Below are 17,147 nucleotides of genomic sequence, written 5' to 3'. Positions count from 1 at the left end.
TTGAAAATAGGTAATAAAACAGTAGTGTGACAAGTACTACTTCATATGAGACCACCATTAGCCACTGTACAGAAATTACCGTCATTGTAATCACATTAGCTGTGCAGTATTGAGTTATACTGTTTGATTGATTGTCTTATCACTCAAATGTTTTACTATTACTTTTCAAGGATTTTAAGACAAAATGGAGACTCAATGTTGAATTAAAAACATCATCATAAAAACATCTAATGTATTCTTTGGATTGCCCTTTGACTACAAATAGTGCTAAAATGCTTAAAGTGCATGTTTTGTTTGTACATTCTGTGTGAATCAGAGCTTAAGTCTGCAAGTGTTTTTATAATTTCCAAATTTAAGTCTTCGTGATGTCAACTTGACCTGGTATCCCACCTCAACATTAGAGCTCAGTCTGTCTAATGTTGTGACTCGTATTACGCATCTCATGAATCTTTTGCTTACATCTGGTCATGTATCTTGTGTTCTGAATATGGCTGCTGTCACACCCATTATCAAGAAACCAGACTTTGACCAGACTTTTCCAGTTATGGAAAACTTTAGACCCATTTATTTTTTGCCTGTACACCTACTGAGAGTGTTGTTGCCTTCCAGTTGCAATGTTTCCCTCTTTTATTTATGTTGTAAATTATATTTTCTTCATGTAGTCGTCTTCATCTTATCATAGCCAGCAGTATGGTCAGTCATGATATACTCGTTTGATGACTCTTGACTATAGGCCTTACTGGTACTCTACTATGTCTCTTCAAATTCTGTTTAACAGATAAGTGTCAGTTTGTATATATTGGGAGGCACAGATTTAATGCTGCTTCTGTTACACGGGGTGTTCCCCAAGGCTTTGTTCTTGGCTCTCTGTTATTTATCATTTATATACTGCCCATTGGAAACCGTATTTGACATCACAGCCTTAAAATTCACTGCTATGCCAATGGGGGAATTTGCTCATGTGGCATAGTTTTGGGTGCCAAAGGGAAGGGCAAGAGGTTTTGTGAAACGCAGAGGGGGCGGAGCCAGACCCATCTGACACCCAAATGCCGTCGGCTACTTCCCACTGCACATGGCACAGTGACTTGATTTGACAGGCAGATTTTCTTTTTTCCTTCTTCTTTTTTCGTTTAGGAGTGAAGAGGAAAGCAGCAGAGCTCGTCAGTGTGGTCCATGTTCTCATCAGCCATTCAGCATCTGTAGTGTCAGTTCTGTGCTGGTTTCTCTCAGCATATGTCACATGGCTGTGCCTATGGGGGAACAAGTGGATAGTTGAAAATGGAGTCAGCCAGCACTCAGAGCAGAGTTTCATAGAAACCTGACTCCTTTTTCTGAGTGGTCTACTTTTTCACTTGCGTAACACTGGTTCTTTAATTCTCATGAGTGCTGCAAACGAACAGAGGGAAGGAACTTATTTATAAATCTGTGGCATCACTGAGATGCATCTCCAGAAATCTGGCTTACAAGCGATGCGATAAATTGTACAGTATAAGTTTTCTTTCTCCGGTGATGCATCACAAAGAAAGACCTTTCAGCTAGGTCCAAAACTTGTCCGAAAGGAAAATAGGTTAAGGACTTTCCTAATTGACAGTCTTTACATTTGATCTAAGGAGTCTTTTGCAGTAAAAGTTGAGAAATTAAATACAATTTCTTAAAATACCCTCAGATGCTTAAATCTGAGGGATCTTCATGGTTTATTGAATATATTTGATGACTGTTGGTGAGGTAAATTTATTATTAGTATTATTTCGTAAATTATTGCTATGGTTCATTTGCTATTGCTAAAAGTTCATTTAAATGTAATTTTAATAGAAAGATAATAGGAGGGGTACCGGCCCAGTGGTTGGGAGGAATGAGATGACTAACAGCCACGGTGGTACACTTGGCACTATAAAGAGTGGATTTACATGCACTGCTGGTTCGTCTGCCCGCAGGTGGTTTGTAATGAACAGTCAAAAGGTTGGAGGAGTTCCATACATGTGTACCAGGTTTTGTGGAAGATTATCATAATCTCTCACCGTTCTGAATTATGAATGAACCTATTCATAACCAGGAATGCTCTTTGAGTTCATCTCTTAACACAGACACACTTTGATGTCACCATGTGGCAGATAACGTGGGCTGATATAGCCCTGGTCCTCAGCACAGGCAGCCATGTCGACGCTGTGGAGACCTGCTCTCTCACCAAATGTCCATGGACCATTCTTCTTCCAAGATGATTTTCCCTCAGGCTGCTTTCATTCCATAGAGAAATTTAGGTCATCCCATTTTGACATCTCGGTGGAACTTTATTAGTCATGATACAGGGTTGCAGCCACTGGGTTATATGGCATTGTCAAGCTTTTGGTTTACTTCATTTTTGTTTTTTTATTAATTTATTCTTTTTTAATTATCTTTTTAATTATAGAAAAGGGCAGTGGACCTTAAGTGATTTGACAAGGTACGCTTGTTTTAGATGTCCAAGACCTCTCTTATGTACTCCCTTATTTGTCCTAGTGTCTACACTTATTTGTCCTAGGGTCCACACTTCAAGGGTAGGGTTAGGGTTTTCATTTGGATGATGTATGCAAACGACAACCTGCAGAGTTAAAGGAGTGTTGATGGTGATGTGGACATGTTTGATTTCCCACATCATTTGCCCTATATTGTGCTTCTGGAGTCATTACACACAAACCTGAACATGATTGAATGGAGTTTGGCTTCAATGTTTGTGAACGTGCATTAGGAGTAACTCACCATGAATGAATTCATCTGGTTCTAATTTGTATTTTCTCAACACCTACACATACAATTGACCAATTTATCTGCAGCTTTAATGTTCTCATACAAAATTAAACTGATGTGTTAAACAGTGCCATTTAATTTACTTTCTGAAAGATTCAGCAAGAGGTCAAAAAAGTCACTTTAACATGACTTTTTTAAAAAATCACTTTTGGCTTTCACTCATACTCTTCATCTCTCACTCACTTGTGGCCGTTAAAGACACTGTGAGCACTTAAGAAGAAGAAAAAAAACCAGGATGACTGATCACCCAGGATTACTTGTTGCGTGGGCTCAAAGCGCCTCTAATGAAGATGTTCACCCTGAGCTGAAGGATCTGGTCGCGGCTGGAGGCCGTGTTGGGGATCGAGGTGAGTCTAATGAGACCTCCTATCCCCTTCTCCTGCCCTGCCGCTGTTTGATGGTGGGAAAAGAGCCAGAAGGAAGAAAAGATGATGACATCTAGTGCAGAACACCTTGAAACGCCACCCTGCTAGTCTTAAAATGAGCCTGTGACGAAAGTGGAAAACCCACACATTGATCATTGTACTGAGGATTGCTTTAATCAACACCTGATTTTGTTGTACATTAAATAACATGTTGTGATTTAAAAAGTCAAATTACAGCATGGATATTGGGCATGAGAGTCAAAATAGGTCATGAGAAAGCATCACCATTTGCTTTTAAGCGTGACTACTAACTGATTGTAATCTAAATGTAACAGAAGTGAAATTATTTAAGAAATAGTGTTATATTATTTCTTAAAATCACAGTAATTTTTAACTCTAGAGATGATCAAGAAATCATGAGGGCCACCATGCATCCAAAACTGACAAGCTGTGACTTCTATGGTACCAGTCTCTTAAGAAGGATTGTCAGAAAAAAGCCTTTTCTCAAGTAAACCACAAATACAAAGGCCTGGAGTTTTATAAAATTCCCTTGAATTTTGATTATAACTACATTCTGTGGTAAGATGTCAACAAAATTGTTTTGGATTTGATATAAAAAGAAATGCGGTCAAGCAGCAAACCCATAATCTCCACTGTGAAGTGTGTCAAAGCCCTAAATGGAGGTGATGTCAGCCGTACATGCTGTTGTGTTGATGTTTTGTTTCCAAAGCCCCTGGGTTGTTAGGAGAAATAACATTGTGCCCTCACACATTCTTCAAGACATCATAGAGCAAGTTTTAGCTGCAGAGAAATGCATTTAAAGGCATTTATATTGGGACCTTCTCCCAGATCTACAAAAACCTGCTCACTGATCAGTCAGGTTATTCAGGAATTCAAGAGAAATACAACCACTCTCTGGATACGCCCATTCACCTGCTGCTGTTGGCATGTGTCTGGTCCTCATAACACACCGATGGGAAATTCTTCTTCTTTTTCCGTTCCAACCTCTGCAGAGCCAGAGGTGAGCCTCATATATAACATGTTAAACAGTGCGGCACCATGGAGGGCTGTAAACCGGTCATAGATACTCCTGAACATACCGTGTACTCTGCTAACCTTTCAGCATTGATTCTGGAGAGTCTGAGAGACTTGAGTCTCGTCTGTCATAAGCACCTTCGTAAGAGCAAGGAGAGACGCTCCAGATTTGCCTGGTACTGGTACTGTGTTTGCATTGTTGTATGCGATGACTTTCACCAGATCAAGCCACTACTGACACGGGAAAGAAAAGCCCAATGCTGGTGCTCCTTATGCCACAGGTAATCACCATGGAAACGCAGAAAAACTCCCCTCACGTTTCCACTCAGGAAGGAGAGTGAATGCGCTTCACGCTCGGATGCTAATATTTACATGCAATCAGAGGCCCACAGGACAACAGCTTCCATATCACTCGCTGAACGTCAGGGGTCATTTAGCTCAGCTAATGGACATCTATTTTAGAAGATCAGGGTGGTATATCATGGTTTCACCATTCACAAAGGAAGCTGGTGAAATGACCCCTTTGAAGGACTCAATCAACCTGTGATGGTGTGGTGAGAGAGAAAAAAAAGAAGTTTGTTTGTAGTATACAGACTGTCTGCAGTAACCCCTCTCCTTCCCGTCAGACTGAACGTTGCCAGTTTGGAGCCTTACGATTGGTGCGAGATATACTGGGAGAACGTGCACCAGCGGCAGCAGACGGGATGCAGTGCGGAAGGAGGGGAGGGGACGCGGACAGAGAGGGCTTTGTTACGGAAGGAGGAGAGGAAACCCTTGAACCATGCCCGCGGGGGTGGGGGTGGGTTTCCCTGCCTTGCCAGGGTCCGGGCTGAGGGGAAGCAGATGTGAGCGCGTTAGACGTGCCGGTGGCGCTGCGAGCAGGAGCGGTGGGATGAGGAGCGGGGAGGAGATGGAGGATGTGGTTAAGGCATCGCTCTTAACTGCTGAGGCTGCGAAACCACACACACGCACACAATCATGTTGGAGTGCCGCCCCTCCCTCCCCTGCTCTCCTGCGCTCGCATGGCTGACTCGCTCTTGGTTCCGCAGCACCCGGACGCCTCTGGTTTCGTTTGAGGCCATCATCGCCGCCCTGCGCCCCGCTTTTATCTTTTTGGTGCGAGTGTTATGTTGTCACGCTTATAAAGGGCTTCATCGCTGGTGCGTTTTCGTGTCATACGAGGTCAGGGGATATTGCTCTCTGTGAAGATGATGAGCTGATTTTATGTGTAAACATTCTGATGGAACTAAAGTTCCCCACCCCCACCGCCCCCCCATTGAAAATACTCGCTGGTCCTAAATCCAACTCCATAGAGAAGGTCTGACCTTCAGACCTAGCCACCAACTCTTGGGTTGGATTTCAAACCATTATGGGCCATGTCTCCACTCCAGTAGACCTGAACTTTATTAAACATCTTGATTTATTTGGATGTTGCTTTGCTTGACTGAGGATGTTTGTATCAAAGCTACCAGTAATTTCAACTCCCTGGCGTTCCCCCTGTTGAGGAAGCACGAAGAGCAGAGTGCGCTATGCCAGGCCAGAGCTTATTTTCCCCTGCATCACATGAGAAGCACAATCTGTCAAAAACAACATCAGGAAACGGTTAAAAGTGAAATGACTCGGCCAGAGACAGAGATGTGGCTCCTTCACCTAGAATGGCTTCTCTAACCCAAGTTTCCCTTTAGTTCTCATCTGTTCATTGTCTCACCTCATCCCATCTGAAAAATGATCCTTCCCAGCATGCCATTAATAACAAACGGCAGACCTTGCCTCTGGTCAACATGGGTGGGGTGGAGGGGAGAGACATGTCCTTATGTGGAAAAGCATTAGAAGGTGACAGGACCTAAAACATGTTCTGGACATCCAGCAGGGTGCCGAAGGAATCCAACCTCTTGCTTTGGAGAATGCAAATATTCTGAATACTGTGGAAACGAGTACTGAGAGCAGATTCTGTGTATTAAACACGAGGGCAGGTGTCTATCTCCTCTTACTTGGGATGGTTTGCAAATGTCGGACATCCTTTTCCTTTCCACTTGTGGTTTGTTCACTGAATGAGGTCGTGCCTTAAATATATCACTATAATAATAATAAAATAGGTTCTGTAATTAGCTTCAGCAAAGTGAATCAGGCTGAAAAAGAGATACAGTTACAGGTGCAGTTAAGCCTTCTAGTGACTGCAGGAGCTTCATTTCATGCATTCCCAAAGTATCAATACTCAAAATCAATTGTTATTTTATTTATTTATTGTTATTATTGTTATTTTTTTAATCTATTTTTCAACAGATTTCTAAATCAAAATGATTATCTTGTATATTACAAAATTCATATTATACACAAATTAATAGGCCAGAAATGGTTGTTTTAAATAAGAGCATATTGTAAATGCTCTTTAAATTAGAATATTGTTCCAATTTGTATGATGTCTATAGGTCTGTTAGTGTTTTCAACTTCTAATATTTACCTTGTTGTGTACACAGGAAGAATCGAATGGCAGAAACACTGACTATTATGCATATAATGGTCTTTCTTGGAAAGTTAGCAAGTTCTCAAACAACTTCTCAAATAATTGTACTGGCCATGTTAAAAGGTTCCTTGGTGTTGTTCAGAAAGTAAAATATTAGAAAAAAATAATAATTCCACATTTTTGATCTGACTTTACTTACAAATAGTTTAAAAATGAAAGGCCTATCACAAATATGTGAACTTCAGCTTTGTGAAGTTACATAGTTGTGGTTTAAACTAAGGTTAGACATGGTGTGGTCATTGTCGAGCTGTTTAGTGGTCTTTTGTTTTTAAACAAAATGTTCGTGTATCTGTCAGTGGCTCTTGATTTTCAGCCATTATTTTACTTCCAACTTTCTTGACCCTTGACCCTGGTCTTAAATTACATGTTCTCAGCATGTTCTACTGCTTTGGCTTCAGTGTCTCTTACCTGTTAACTGGGAGCAATGTGGCAAATTACTTAAGAACTACATTTTTCTGTTAGTATCTAATTGTTTGTTTATCCTCACAGGTCCTGCTGTCCGGTTCAGCAGTTTTGAGATTGACAGACCGACTCCACCACCTGTAATTGGCCAGCATACAATTGAAGTTCTCCGAGACACCCTTGGATACAGCGACGATGTCATCAACCAGCTGCTGGCCTCACGCACGGTTACCCAAAATGCCGTACATTAACGGCAGGGAGTCCAGTCTTTAAACGTGACCATCCTGGCTCCTCTAACAACGACGACACACTCCACCTTTCTAAACACACATACATGTGCGCACACATCCTTACTCGGCAATATGAGTAAAAACGCTGAGCTACCTCCCACGCTCAATGGTTGTGCTTTTGTAATTAATCTGCTGAATAGTCGCCCGGGACTCAGCCACAAATGGAACAATAACGGTGCAGTGACGCAAGCTGCCCTGGGTCCGGGCCCACTGCTGGAGCCAGCACCGGGCTGCCGTCTGGGTTTCTGACCCTCACACGCATCACCTCCGACACTTCTCACCGTTTGATTGATCAATAACACTGATGGAATCGCAGCGGGATAGGGTTTCACACCGAGGCATTCTGTCCAGTACAAGAAAAGGAGGAAAATCCATTTCTCCCGGTCTCTTAAATTTTCAAGTTGTGTTTCCATCACCGATTTGGCTAAATTCATATCTTCTACTGGATTCAGGGAACAGCAGGGAAAATACCCTCTGGAACACACCATCACCACTGGACTCTGCAGGGTTTTGCTCTTTTTCTCAATCGTGCTTTCCGGTACTGTCGGAACTATTAACTTAATCTGCATAGCTGATCAGACAAATGCTCTAAACTTGTATAATTTTACAGTATTCTCAGTGCCTCAAATATTGTGAAAATAATTTTTATTCAGAGTGACCATATTGTCTTAGAATTGTATCAACTACTTTGAAACTCTGACTGATGTTTAACGAAGGATTGTATTTGCTAAATTAAACTTGCAAAAATCTTCAAGTACACTTCAGATACTCCCACACCAATGGAAAATGAGCCGAGTATGTAGGGCTGTTGATTCTGCTGAGATTGGCCTTAGAGAAAAAAAGAATTGTGTTGTGTGGACCCATTGCACAATTTTGACGCTGATGAATGAAACATTTATGTAAGAGGTGTCAATGAAATAAAATGACATTGTGTGTTAACTTTCTGTAGCCCCAGTGCGTCCAGATGTTTATGAACTGAATGAGCGTTGTTTGAGTCTGCATCGCTATGAATTGAGTTCTACAGGTGCAAGGTCCAAGGTCAAGGCTCAGTTTGATCAGTGTTCCGGGGTCTGCAGTAGCTCTGAGCAGAGCTGCCCAGCCCATCCAAGAGATGAGGCTTCTTTCGGATGTTGGTAATTGCCTGAGATGTTTCATGTCTGATTTCCTCCCACGTGTTCAGTGCAATTGACTTGATGTCAAACACAGACTGGGTCATGGCAGGACAATGTCATGAGCGTGACTGTAACAAAAGGATATATAACCTATAACTGCTTTTTAGTGTTTATCAGTGAGGAACATGGTGAGGAACACAGCGTCCAGCAGTTCAATAGTCTGTTGTGATTTTATTATTCAACATGATTGATTGTAACAGGTTGTTTTGACTGAGTTTTGCTCAGGGTTAAAGCTGAGATCTTTAAGGGCCTGAGTGTTCCTGTGGATACACCGTGAGAAGCACTGCTGCTCAGGCCAGAGTTAAAGGGAGGTTTCCTGAATGAGTCATCTGCGTGTGTTTCCAACTCATTTCACTGGAGACTCTTTTTTTTTTAATAAGTCTCCTGAATGGAATAAGGCTCGAATCATAATCTGCCTACAGTCATGTTTTCAGCCTTTTGGCAATGAAAACACTAAGATGCCAAAATCTGTGTGATCAAAACATTAGTGACTGGCATTTCAGACTCTGCTTTCCTAAAGGACTCGTGGCAAAGTTGTAGCACATCAAATATTGCTTTGCATGTTCTCTTGGACATTTACGAGATGACAACAGAATGTGCCAGTCTTTTGGAAAGATGCCAAGGTCTTGTTGCTATTCTCTGAGACATATATCTTCGGTGAGCTTTTAGGAGAGTCAGGATGGTTGGTGCTGGTGTACTGACCCCAGGGTCTCTTCGTAGCACTGCCGCGTGCCTCTGTTTGATCGCCTGAGTAGATGGAAGCAGCTATGGAGACTTTGGTCTGCTCCTGCCTTCAGCTACCGTCCCTGGAGAGGGCTGGCAAAATGATGAGATCTAAACGAATGAATCTGACAGTTAAATATGTGGCTGCTTATTTATGAGCTGGCCTGTTGCTCCCAGGGAAGAAAGCGCGAAGGTGTCGGACACTTTGATAAGCGTTCCTAATCAGCTGCCTGGGAGACATTTGTTGATGTTTACAAGTCCACGCTCTCTTGTTTTGCGCGAGGGGTCTCGGGACGCGCGGATATGGAGTCCTGGGAGACTGCTGCGAAGTGCTTTCCTGTTTTCAGTTTGGGTTCCGCTGACACGTTCGGAGAAGGAAACGGGTTATCCAGCCCAGCCAGCTGCACATGACATTAGCCCCCTCCCCACCCGTCCCACGCTGCATCTCTCAGACTCTCCAGCCAATGGGAGGTGACCCGTGCCGCCGTCACTTCCAGTTGCGCGTGTGTACGCCGTTGCCTTGGCAACTGAGGGTTTCCGGAGTGATGGGCTAGCAAGGAGATGAAATAAGCAGAGCTGGAATGGATCCGTGATTTTAGAGACACAGAGAGAGAGAGAGGGAAAGAGAGGGAGGGAGGGGTGGAAAGACTGAGAGGGAAAGGTGCAATGGTAAAGCCATCTGCAGTGGCGTCTGTGGAGGAACTATGTTGGTCTTTGGGCTTAGCTGAGTGTGCATTGCACGTCAAGGTGAGGTAAGAGCTCTCCAGTTAAAACAGAACTACACTGACTGTGCTTCAGACCTATAACGAACCTCCGGTGAAACGTCAGGTTTTACTGTACATCACGAACACATGCAGGTCATAACCCTTCAAGATGGTCTTCCTCTGGTTAAGGGCATCAGCAGTCATTGCTTTACTTAAAAAAGACTTGCTGACAACCATTATGAGCCCACATGGTTTCAAACTGGTGTTTCAAGCCCTGAACATTCTACTGCATTACAGCTCTCCATGATGGCTGCTTTAATTCAGAAAACGTATTCCTACCTGATCATTTGAATATTCCAGAAGAACACAGAATCTTTGTTTGACATTCGCTGGCAGCTGTATACAGTTGCATAAATTAAGTTATGTAAAAGTTCCAGATCATAGATACTCAGCTGGGAGGGCTTTGCAATTTGGAAGGGCTCCTACCTGAAACCACATGGCTGTCATACGTTGTTTATTATGGCAAATGGAAAGTCAAGGCAGAGGTGGTGCCCTCAGTTTCTCAAATCAGGACCATCATGACGTTCAGTGAGTGAGTTAATCGGCGATGTGCATCAGGCTTCTCTGTAATGCAAATAATACTGTGATTTAAAGCTGAGGTTGATCCAAAGAATAAAGTACTCATTCGGTGTTCAGGTGTTCTAGAGCTGGGCTCATACATGCTAAGGGCAAAGATGTTCAGGTCCAGGAATTTGAGTCTCATTTCATCTTTCATCATTCACTGGATAATGTTCTGCATTGAGATGATGCAAAACCACAATGCCTATGGGTCTATGGGTTTGGGCCTCAGAGGTTATCACACATGTGCTCATGCAAGGTGCTCATTGCAAGGTGTGTGTGTGTGTGTGTGTGTGTGTGTGTGTGTGTGTGTGTGTGTGTGTGTGTGTGTGTGTGTGATCATTCTCAGGCAGAAAGGAGGCCTGCTGGAGGAAATGGTTGTGGCCCTGACTGCTCCAGAAGCATGATGACACACTCATGCATGGCAGAAGCCACCTCAAAGCCAATGGAGTGACCTGCCCAGTTAAAGGCAGTGGAGAGGTGTCTGCCCGGAGATCTGAGGAAATCATGTCTTGGCTCCTGGCCACAGCCACCTGGATCTGTTTGGTACTGAAAGGGCTCTTGTAACTATAATTCTAAAGCCAGCTGAAGGCTGAGGTGTCATGATTGTTCAGAACAACCCACAGCTGTTGCAAAGATCTGTGTTTGGATCTTCTTCAAAAACTAAAGGCTTGTGACTTCTGTCTACAATTTAAATGTCAGAAGATTTGATTTGGTATGCATGCATAAATTGATTTGACCCCATTGATTATGTAGCAAGATGAAGGAAATATTAAATCGTCAGTGACATTGGTAGCTTTGTTAAACTGGTTACTTCCACCGCTCCTTCTGAGGCCGTGACATTTCACGATTACCGTCCCATCCTAGAATATTCACATCCTGCAAAGTCAGCGCTGACAACCTTGCCCTTGCAAAAGTCAAAGATCTGCCAGGATTGCCTGCTTGTAGAAGACAGCTTAAGTGCTGTAGTCATGAGTGAGTTCCCCTCTTTGCTTGACTGCCTCCAGCTCTAGTGTAACAGCCCAGCTAATCTCCTGATGCACAAACACATAATAGTGCCTTCCAAGGAATGGATTTGTTGTTGTTGCTGCTGCCAGTGATGACAGATTTGTTATTGAAGTTAATTTGTAAAGCTCACTTGTCAAACGGCAGTCAGCTGCTTATCATCCTTCTGGTGAGTGGCCCTTCCATGATCTGACGGTTTGTGTGGCAGGCTCCCCGTACATGCTACGCACACTCCAGACTGGCTGCTGGCCAGCGGAGCACCGCGCGTCGCTGTGAAACCCCGCTGTCCCATCGCTTGCTCAGAGCCAGGACTTTTATGTGTCCACTCCTTCCTGTTCGCCGGGACCTTCATCTGTGATTTACAGCTATAAGAGGCATGCATGGTGGTCATGTTGTGGCGTCCTTCACCCCTGCTTGTGTAATGAAACAGGCATGTTGTTTTGTGCTTGTTTTGTTCTCATGGCATCTGAGAATTCCTGTGCGCGTCCTCCCATGCACTGGTCATTCGGAACTAAGAGGAATGCCACAAGTGTCCGCCCATTAGAAGGTCCCCCTCTCCCTAGAGTCTCTGTGGCCCAAGCTTTGTTCCGCCCCTGTGTGGAGAGGGGGTTCGTCATTTGGTTATGTGGAGGGGAAAAAAAAAACGGAAGATGACTTTTAAGCTTTGTGCGCTCCCTCGAGTACTGAATGTCTGGGTAACGGGTTCTCAGCTCCACAGACAGTTGTCAGAAGCCAGGAAAGAGAGGAGAGAGACAGACGGACAAGTACAGATGCCAAACAGGGCCAAGTACAGATGTATGCTGCAGATGACTATTTGATTGATTTTCATCTTTGATCAATTAATCCAAGACAACCCTCTGCATTTGTGTGTTTGGTATGTGTGTGTCTGTGTGTATAAGAGGAACTAAAAAGGTTTCGACACACAGATTTTAACCACGCAACGTGAGCGAGTTGGCGTGCTGCTTTTGAAGACAGTGAGCTGTCTCTCTCAGTCTTTAATCAGTGGTTGAGGTTCTTGGTCCTCCTGGTACACTATGCCAGTTCTGGATGTGTTTATATGTTTGATTAATGGCCTTTTAAGACTTTTTAAAAAGATGTATTCTTTTTACTCTTTATTTCTAAAAGAGTTTATTAATTTGAGAACATTATCTCTTTATTTTTTGTTTTTTCTGAGCCTTTTTTGTTATACAGTGATAATTCTAGAATATTGAACATTTCACACAACTGATGTTTGGATATGAAAAGTCTGAGAAAGGCATGCCAATGGTCTTCCGCTTCAGCACCATAACACATGCCAACTCTGGGTCCACCCCAGCATTCTGGTATGCGCAGCCCTCATGGTGATATCATGAACATCTGGTCACCGCTCCCAAATAAACGTACATAAAAGAGCCCATTCCTCCAAAGCAGACTGTCCAGCTGTCCTTCATCAACCACAGCAGTGTCGCAGACACAGAAACTGGATCTGAATGAATCAATGTTATTTCACTGTGGAATTATATACAGGTGTTCCTGTAGGTCCTCAAGTGGATGTTTCACTGTCCCTTTTCATTAAAACAAGAAATCTGTTTTTGAGGTGCAGGTGAAGTTCGCTCGTGTTCAGACTCTCCTGGCCGACACCTCCGGGCCCTGTGGCGGTCCGCTTTATCGTAGGCGACCAGTCCTTTTCTGAGTACCCAGAGAGTTCAGGGGTACCCTAGGGCATGCTTCTCTCCCCTTTCGCATTTGACCGGGTCCCAGTATCTAAGTATGATAAGCCGTGTTTCCAGGATTGGATTTTTGATCTGCAGAGACTTGTGTGAGACACCTGCACTGGCTGATGTGACAATCTCTCTTAGTCTCTCATAACAGTCTCTCATAACTGTCTCATAAAAGTCTCCCTCAGTCTGCCATAGCTCTCTCTGTCTCTTATAACAGTCTCTCTTAAGTCTCCCTCAGTCTGCCATAACTCTCTCATAACAGTCTCTCTTAAGTCTCTCTCAGTCTGCCATAACAGTCTCTCATAAGTCTCTTTTTCTCTATCAGCCATGTTGACATGTTAGTGTTCAGTTCCTCTGTGCCATTTGCTCTTTATATAGCATCCTGGCACTGTAACCTGTGTCTTTCTTCTGAGAAAGTGGGTCCTGATGGTTTATAACACTGATTGTTTATGATTAATGTTCATATGTAGTATTGTGATTAAATGTTGCATGATTCTTAGATATTCTATGAGTGTGAACATTTGCCATATTAACTTAGTCACATATTTACTGACATATTTGACATAAGATTCTTCTCTTTTCTCCTGCTTTGGAAGTGTAAGAGACAAGAATAAGCAATGACATGTATGCTGTCAAAGCGCTTCAAGCCACGGAGCAGCTCACAGAGTCTCCCTGCTGACAGCAGGCCCTCACCCTCAGCCCCTGCATCTCTGAGGTCATGCATCATCAGTGACCAGACAAGAGCAAACGAGTGCATGTGTGGCCATGGTCAAAATGGGTCAGCCAAAGCCCGTGTTGGAAGACATCGGACAGCGACTTTCCAGACCCCCAGGATTCCTGAAGTGGCTGATGATGGCAAGAAGGGAAAAGAAACCTGGGCTTGTTTTATTGTTGGTGTTAAGGAGAGGCCCAGCATACTTTGATACTAACCGTTTTTCTCATTAGTGGGTTCTTTGCCACTTGTTGATGCCAGTCAGATAGTTTCAGTGCACTGTATGGTGGGCCCTGCTGATCTTGTGCCCAAAATAACTCAGGTGACAACTGATATGTCAGGATCCACAAGTCCCGATATTGTGACACAGAAATACCTTATTCTCTCTATGCCATGTCCAGCTACCCCAGAGTTACACACACACACACACACTGGATTGCCTTTAGAAGTTTTACAAGCACAGCAAGACTGGTGCCTAGCTAATGCTTGCGCTTTAGGCTTCTCTAAGCTGCTGTTTCGTCCATTAAATGCTCATTAATGTTTTCAGTCACTTTCTCTCACACACCTACTTTCACTCTCTCCTGTCATCCTCTCTCTTTCTCTCTCTGAGGTCTTTCACTACCTTTTTTAAATGTGCTGGTGGGGTTTCATTCAGAAGTATTTGATCTTACTGTTATCATGTGTTTCCGGTCGTTTATTTAACAGCCACTTCTGAACATTGTGCTCCAACTATTTTGCACTATTAACTTTTATTTTATTGACATGTTAAGATCTTGAATCCAGTCTGCGTGCAGAGCGGCCTTAATGCAAGGCTCAAATGGAAGCTATAGTCCAGTCAACCCCACATCTCCAGTCCATGTGCACCCATGGAGCTTCTCTGAAGGTGGTTCCATAAAAATTCCTCCAGTGTGTTCTGTAAACACTGTAAATTCCCTAATGTCTGTACTAATGGAGAAGATAGTCCCTGCTTACATTAGCGTAAGAGGACTGTAGCTCTGGAGGATGATGAACTACCCTGTGGTGGTTTACAGTGATAAAAGAAAAAAAAAAGATTTGGAAAAATAGGATGTTTCATAGTTGCAGTCTGGGATCTGACCAGACCTCACACTGCAGGGATGACTGTTGGATTCTTGGGTTGCCTTCCACACATCTGCGTGTGCGTGCGCATGTGTGTGTGTGTGTGTGTGTGTGTGTGTGTGTGTGTGTGTGTGTGTGTGTGTGTGTGTGTGTGTGTGTGAGCCGGAGAGAGAGAGAGAGAGAGAGGAAGAGGACATGAGCATATGTGCGTGTTTGTGTGAGAGACCGTCTGTTGTGCTGCTTCTGAAGTCCCGTCATGGGTGTGTCCTGTTTACTGGGACAAGGGGGGAAAAGCGGGACGGCTGGGAGCGGCCCTGGCCTGGGGGAGGCCATCGGCTGCAGTCTAAACACCCGCCCCAGCTGCCTGTGTCCCGCGCAACGCAGCGCCCCTCCCGTTACATCACGTCCAGCGGGCCTGCTCTCTGGGCTTCCTGCGTCCCGACCCGCCTTGCTCGCTCTACCGCATGTGCGCACAGCAGCCGGCTAAACATTTGTCTGCCGAGGTCACGAACCGATCAGCTAGCGGCGGGACGCCGTCACGGGGTTCTCGCCTGACGCGCTCCGAGCTCACCATCGGCTCCGCCGCGCTCGGTGAAGTGGATGTAGCAGCGGAGAATACGTCCCCGGGCGGATCATGATGGATAAGCTCATTTATCAGGCATTTTCATCAGCCTTCCTCCGGAGGACCCCGGGAAGAACGTGCAGCAGCGTCACTGAAACAGACAGGAGGTTGGCTTGTCTCAGCGAAAACTGCGCAACCCAAATGGGGTGCGTGTGTGTGTGTGTGTGTGTGTGTGTGTGTGTGTGTGTGTGTGTGTGTGTGTGTGTGTGTGTGTGTGTGTGTGTGTGTGCGCGCGCTCACGTGTGCGTGTGTGTTTCCGATCAGGCAGGAGCCAGGACGAGGGCCGAGCCGGATGGCCCCTGAGCGCCGTAACAAGAGGAAGGGCAGAGAAGGCCGGCGGGCTGAGTGCTTCCCCGACGGCCGAGCGCACTTCCTATGAGCGTTTTTATTACTGCTGCTTCCACGAGGGGAACTCGGACCCTGGGAGCCCAGCGATTTTACCTCCATGCTCCTGACGTATTGTGGTGTAGCCCCAGAACAAACTGTTCCTTTTCCAGCCAAGCCATTTTTTCCCCCCCTTCATTTCCCCATGGTTCATAAGTCTCCCATACACTCACAGACAGGTCTCACAGGCAGTGGCTGAGAAGGATCGTTATTGACGAACGTGACCCCACACGTCAAGGCAACTGGGTGGAGCAGGGAAGACCATTTACCGACACCACCCGCTGAACTCCCTTTACTGACACAACTCCATTTAGGTCATCGCTGATGTCATTTAACATCATTTATTTTCATTTACCAACTTTGCACTTCTGCAAAGGGATTTCCTTGAAGCCCATTCCACAGGAATTTTATAAATTGTTGTTTGTTTTGTTTGTTTGTTTTTGCTTTCGCCTCAGACTGCCAGCAGCCGGCTCCATCTTCCTGCCCGGGCATCCGCAGGAAAAAGAAGATCTCCATGCCTCGCCCTGGTAGCTCCCTGGATGACGTGCTTCCTCCTGTGCGGGTGGACGGCCCCCTCTCTTGTGTGGTCTCGCGGAAGGGACGGTACGCACCTCCGATCGGCCACTCGTCTCCCGGTCTGTCAGCAAAGCCGCCTGAGATGTCCAGGGCTGGACTGCCGGTCAGCCTGGGCAGACCAGTCTCCTGATGTATTGAGTACACAGTGAAAAGGGATCTGGGTTTGTTTCATGGGTTTGGGAATGAAGTGGGTGGAGTGTGTGCTCAGCCTTGCGTTCCGCCTTCTGAGAAGACCAGGCAGGACGGAGGCCCCTCATGGCAGCGTCTGAGCATCTTCTATGTGCGTTTGATTACCTGCCGGCCTGATTGCATTGGCGTACTGATTGCAGAAAACAGCCACTCATGTTTCAGGTGTTTTGAGTGCTGTGATATATCCTGAAAAAAATGTTTTTTGGCAGTTGAATGAAATATGATTATGGTCAGTCAGGCATCCGGGAGCTGTCCGAGGTTGCTG

At 44.8% G+C, this 17,147-nt stretch overlaps 1 protein-coding gene across 2 annotated transcripts in view; it reads left to right on the top strand.

Moving 5' to 3' along the window:
* sugct (succinyl-CoA:glutarate-CoA transferase) overlaps positions 1 to 8,339 on the top strand; it is a 77,429-nt gene extending 69,090 nt beyond the window's left edge. For both annotated transcript variants that reach the window (XM_076971169.1, XM_076971175.1), the window contains exon 14: positions 7,198 to 8,339. In XM_076971169.1, the coding sequence (XP_076827284.1) occupies positions 7,198 to 7,361 (164 nt within the window). In that variant the 3' untranslated portion in view covers positions 7,362 to 8,339. The remainder of the gene's footprint in view (positions 1 to 7,197) is intronic.
* The last annotated feature ends 8,808 nt before the right edge of the window (positions 8,340 to 17,147 follow it).

The sequence above is a fragment of the Brachyhypopomus gauderio genome, chromosome 13 (assembly GCF_052324685.1).
Source record: "Brachyhypopomus gauderio isolate BG-103 chromosome 13, BGAUD_0.2, whole genome shotgun sequence".
NCBI lineage: Eukaryota > Metazoa > Chordata > Actinopteri > Gymnotiformes > Hypopomidae > Brachyhypopomus > Brachyhypopomus gauderio.
This window is presented reverse-complemented; position numbering and strand designations above follow the sequence as displayed.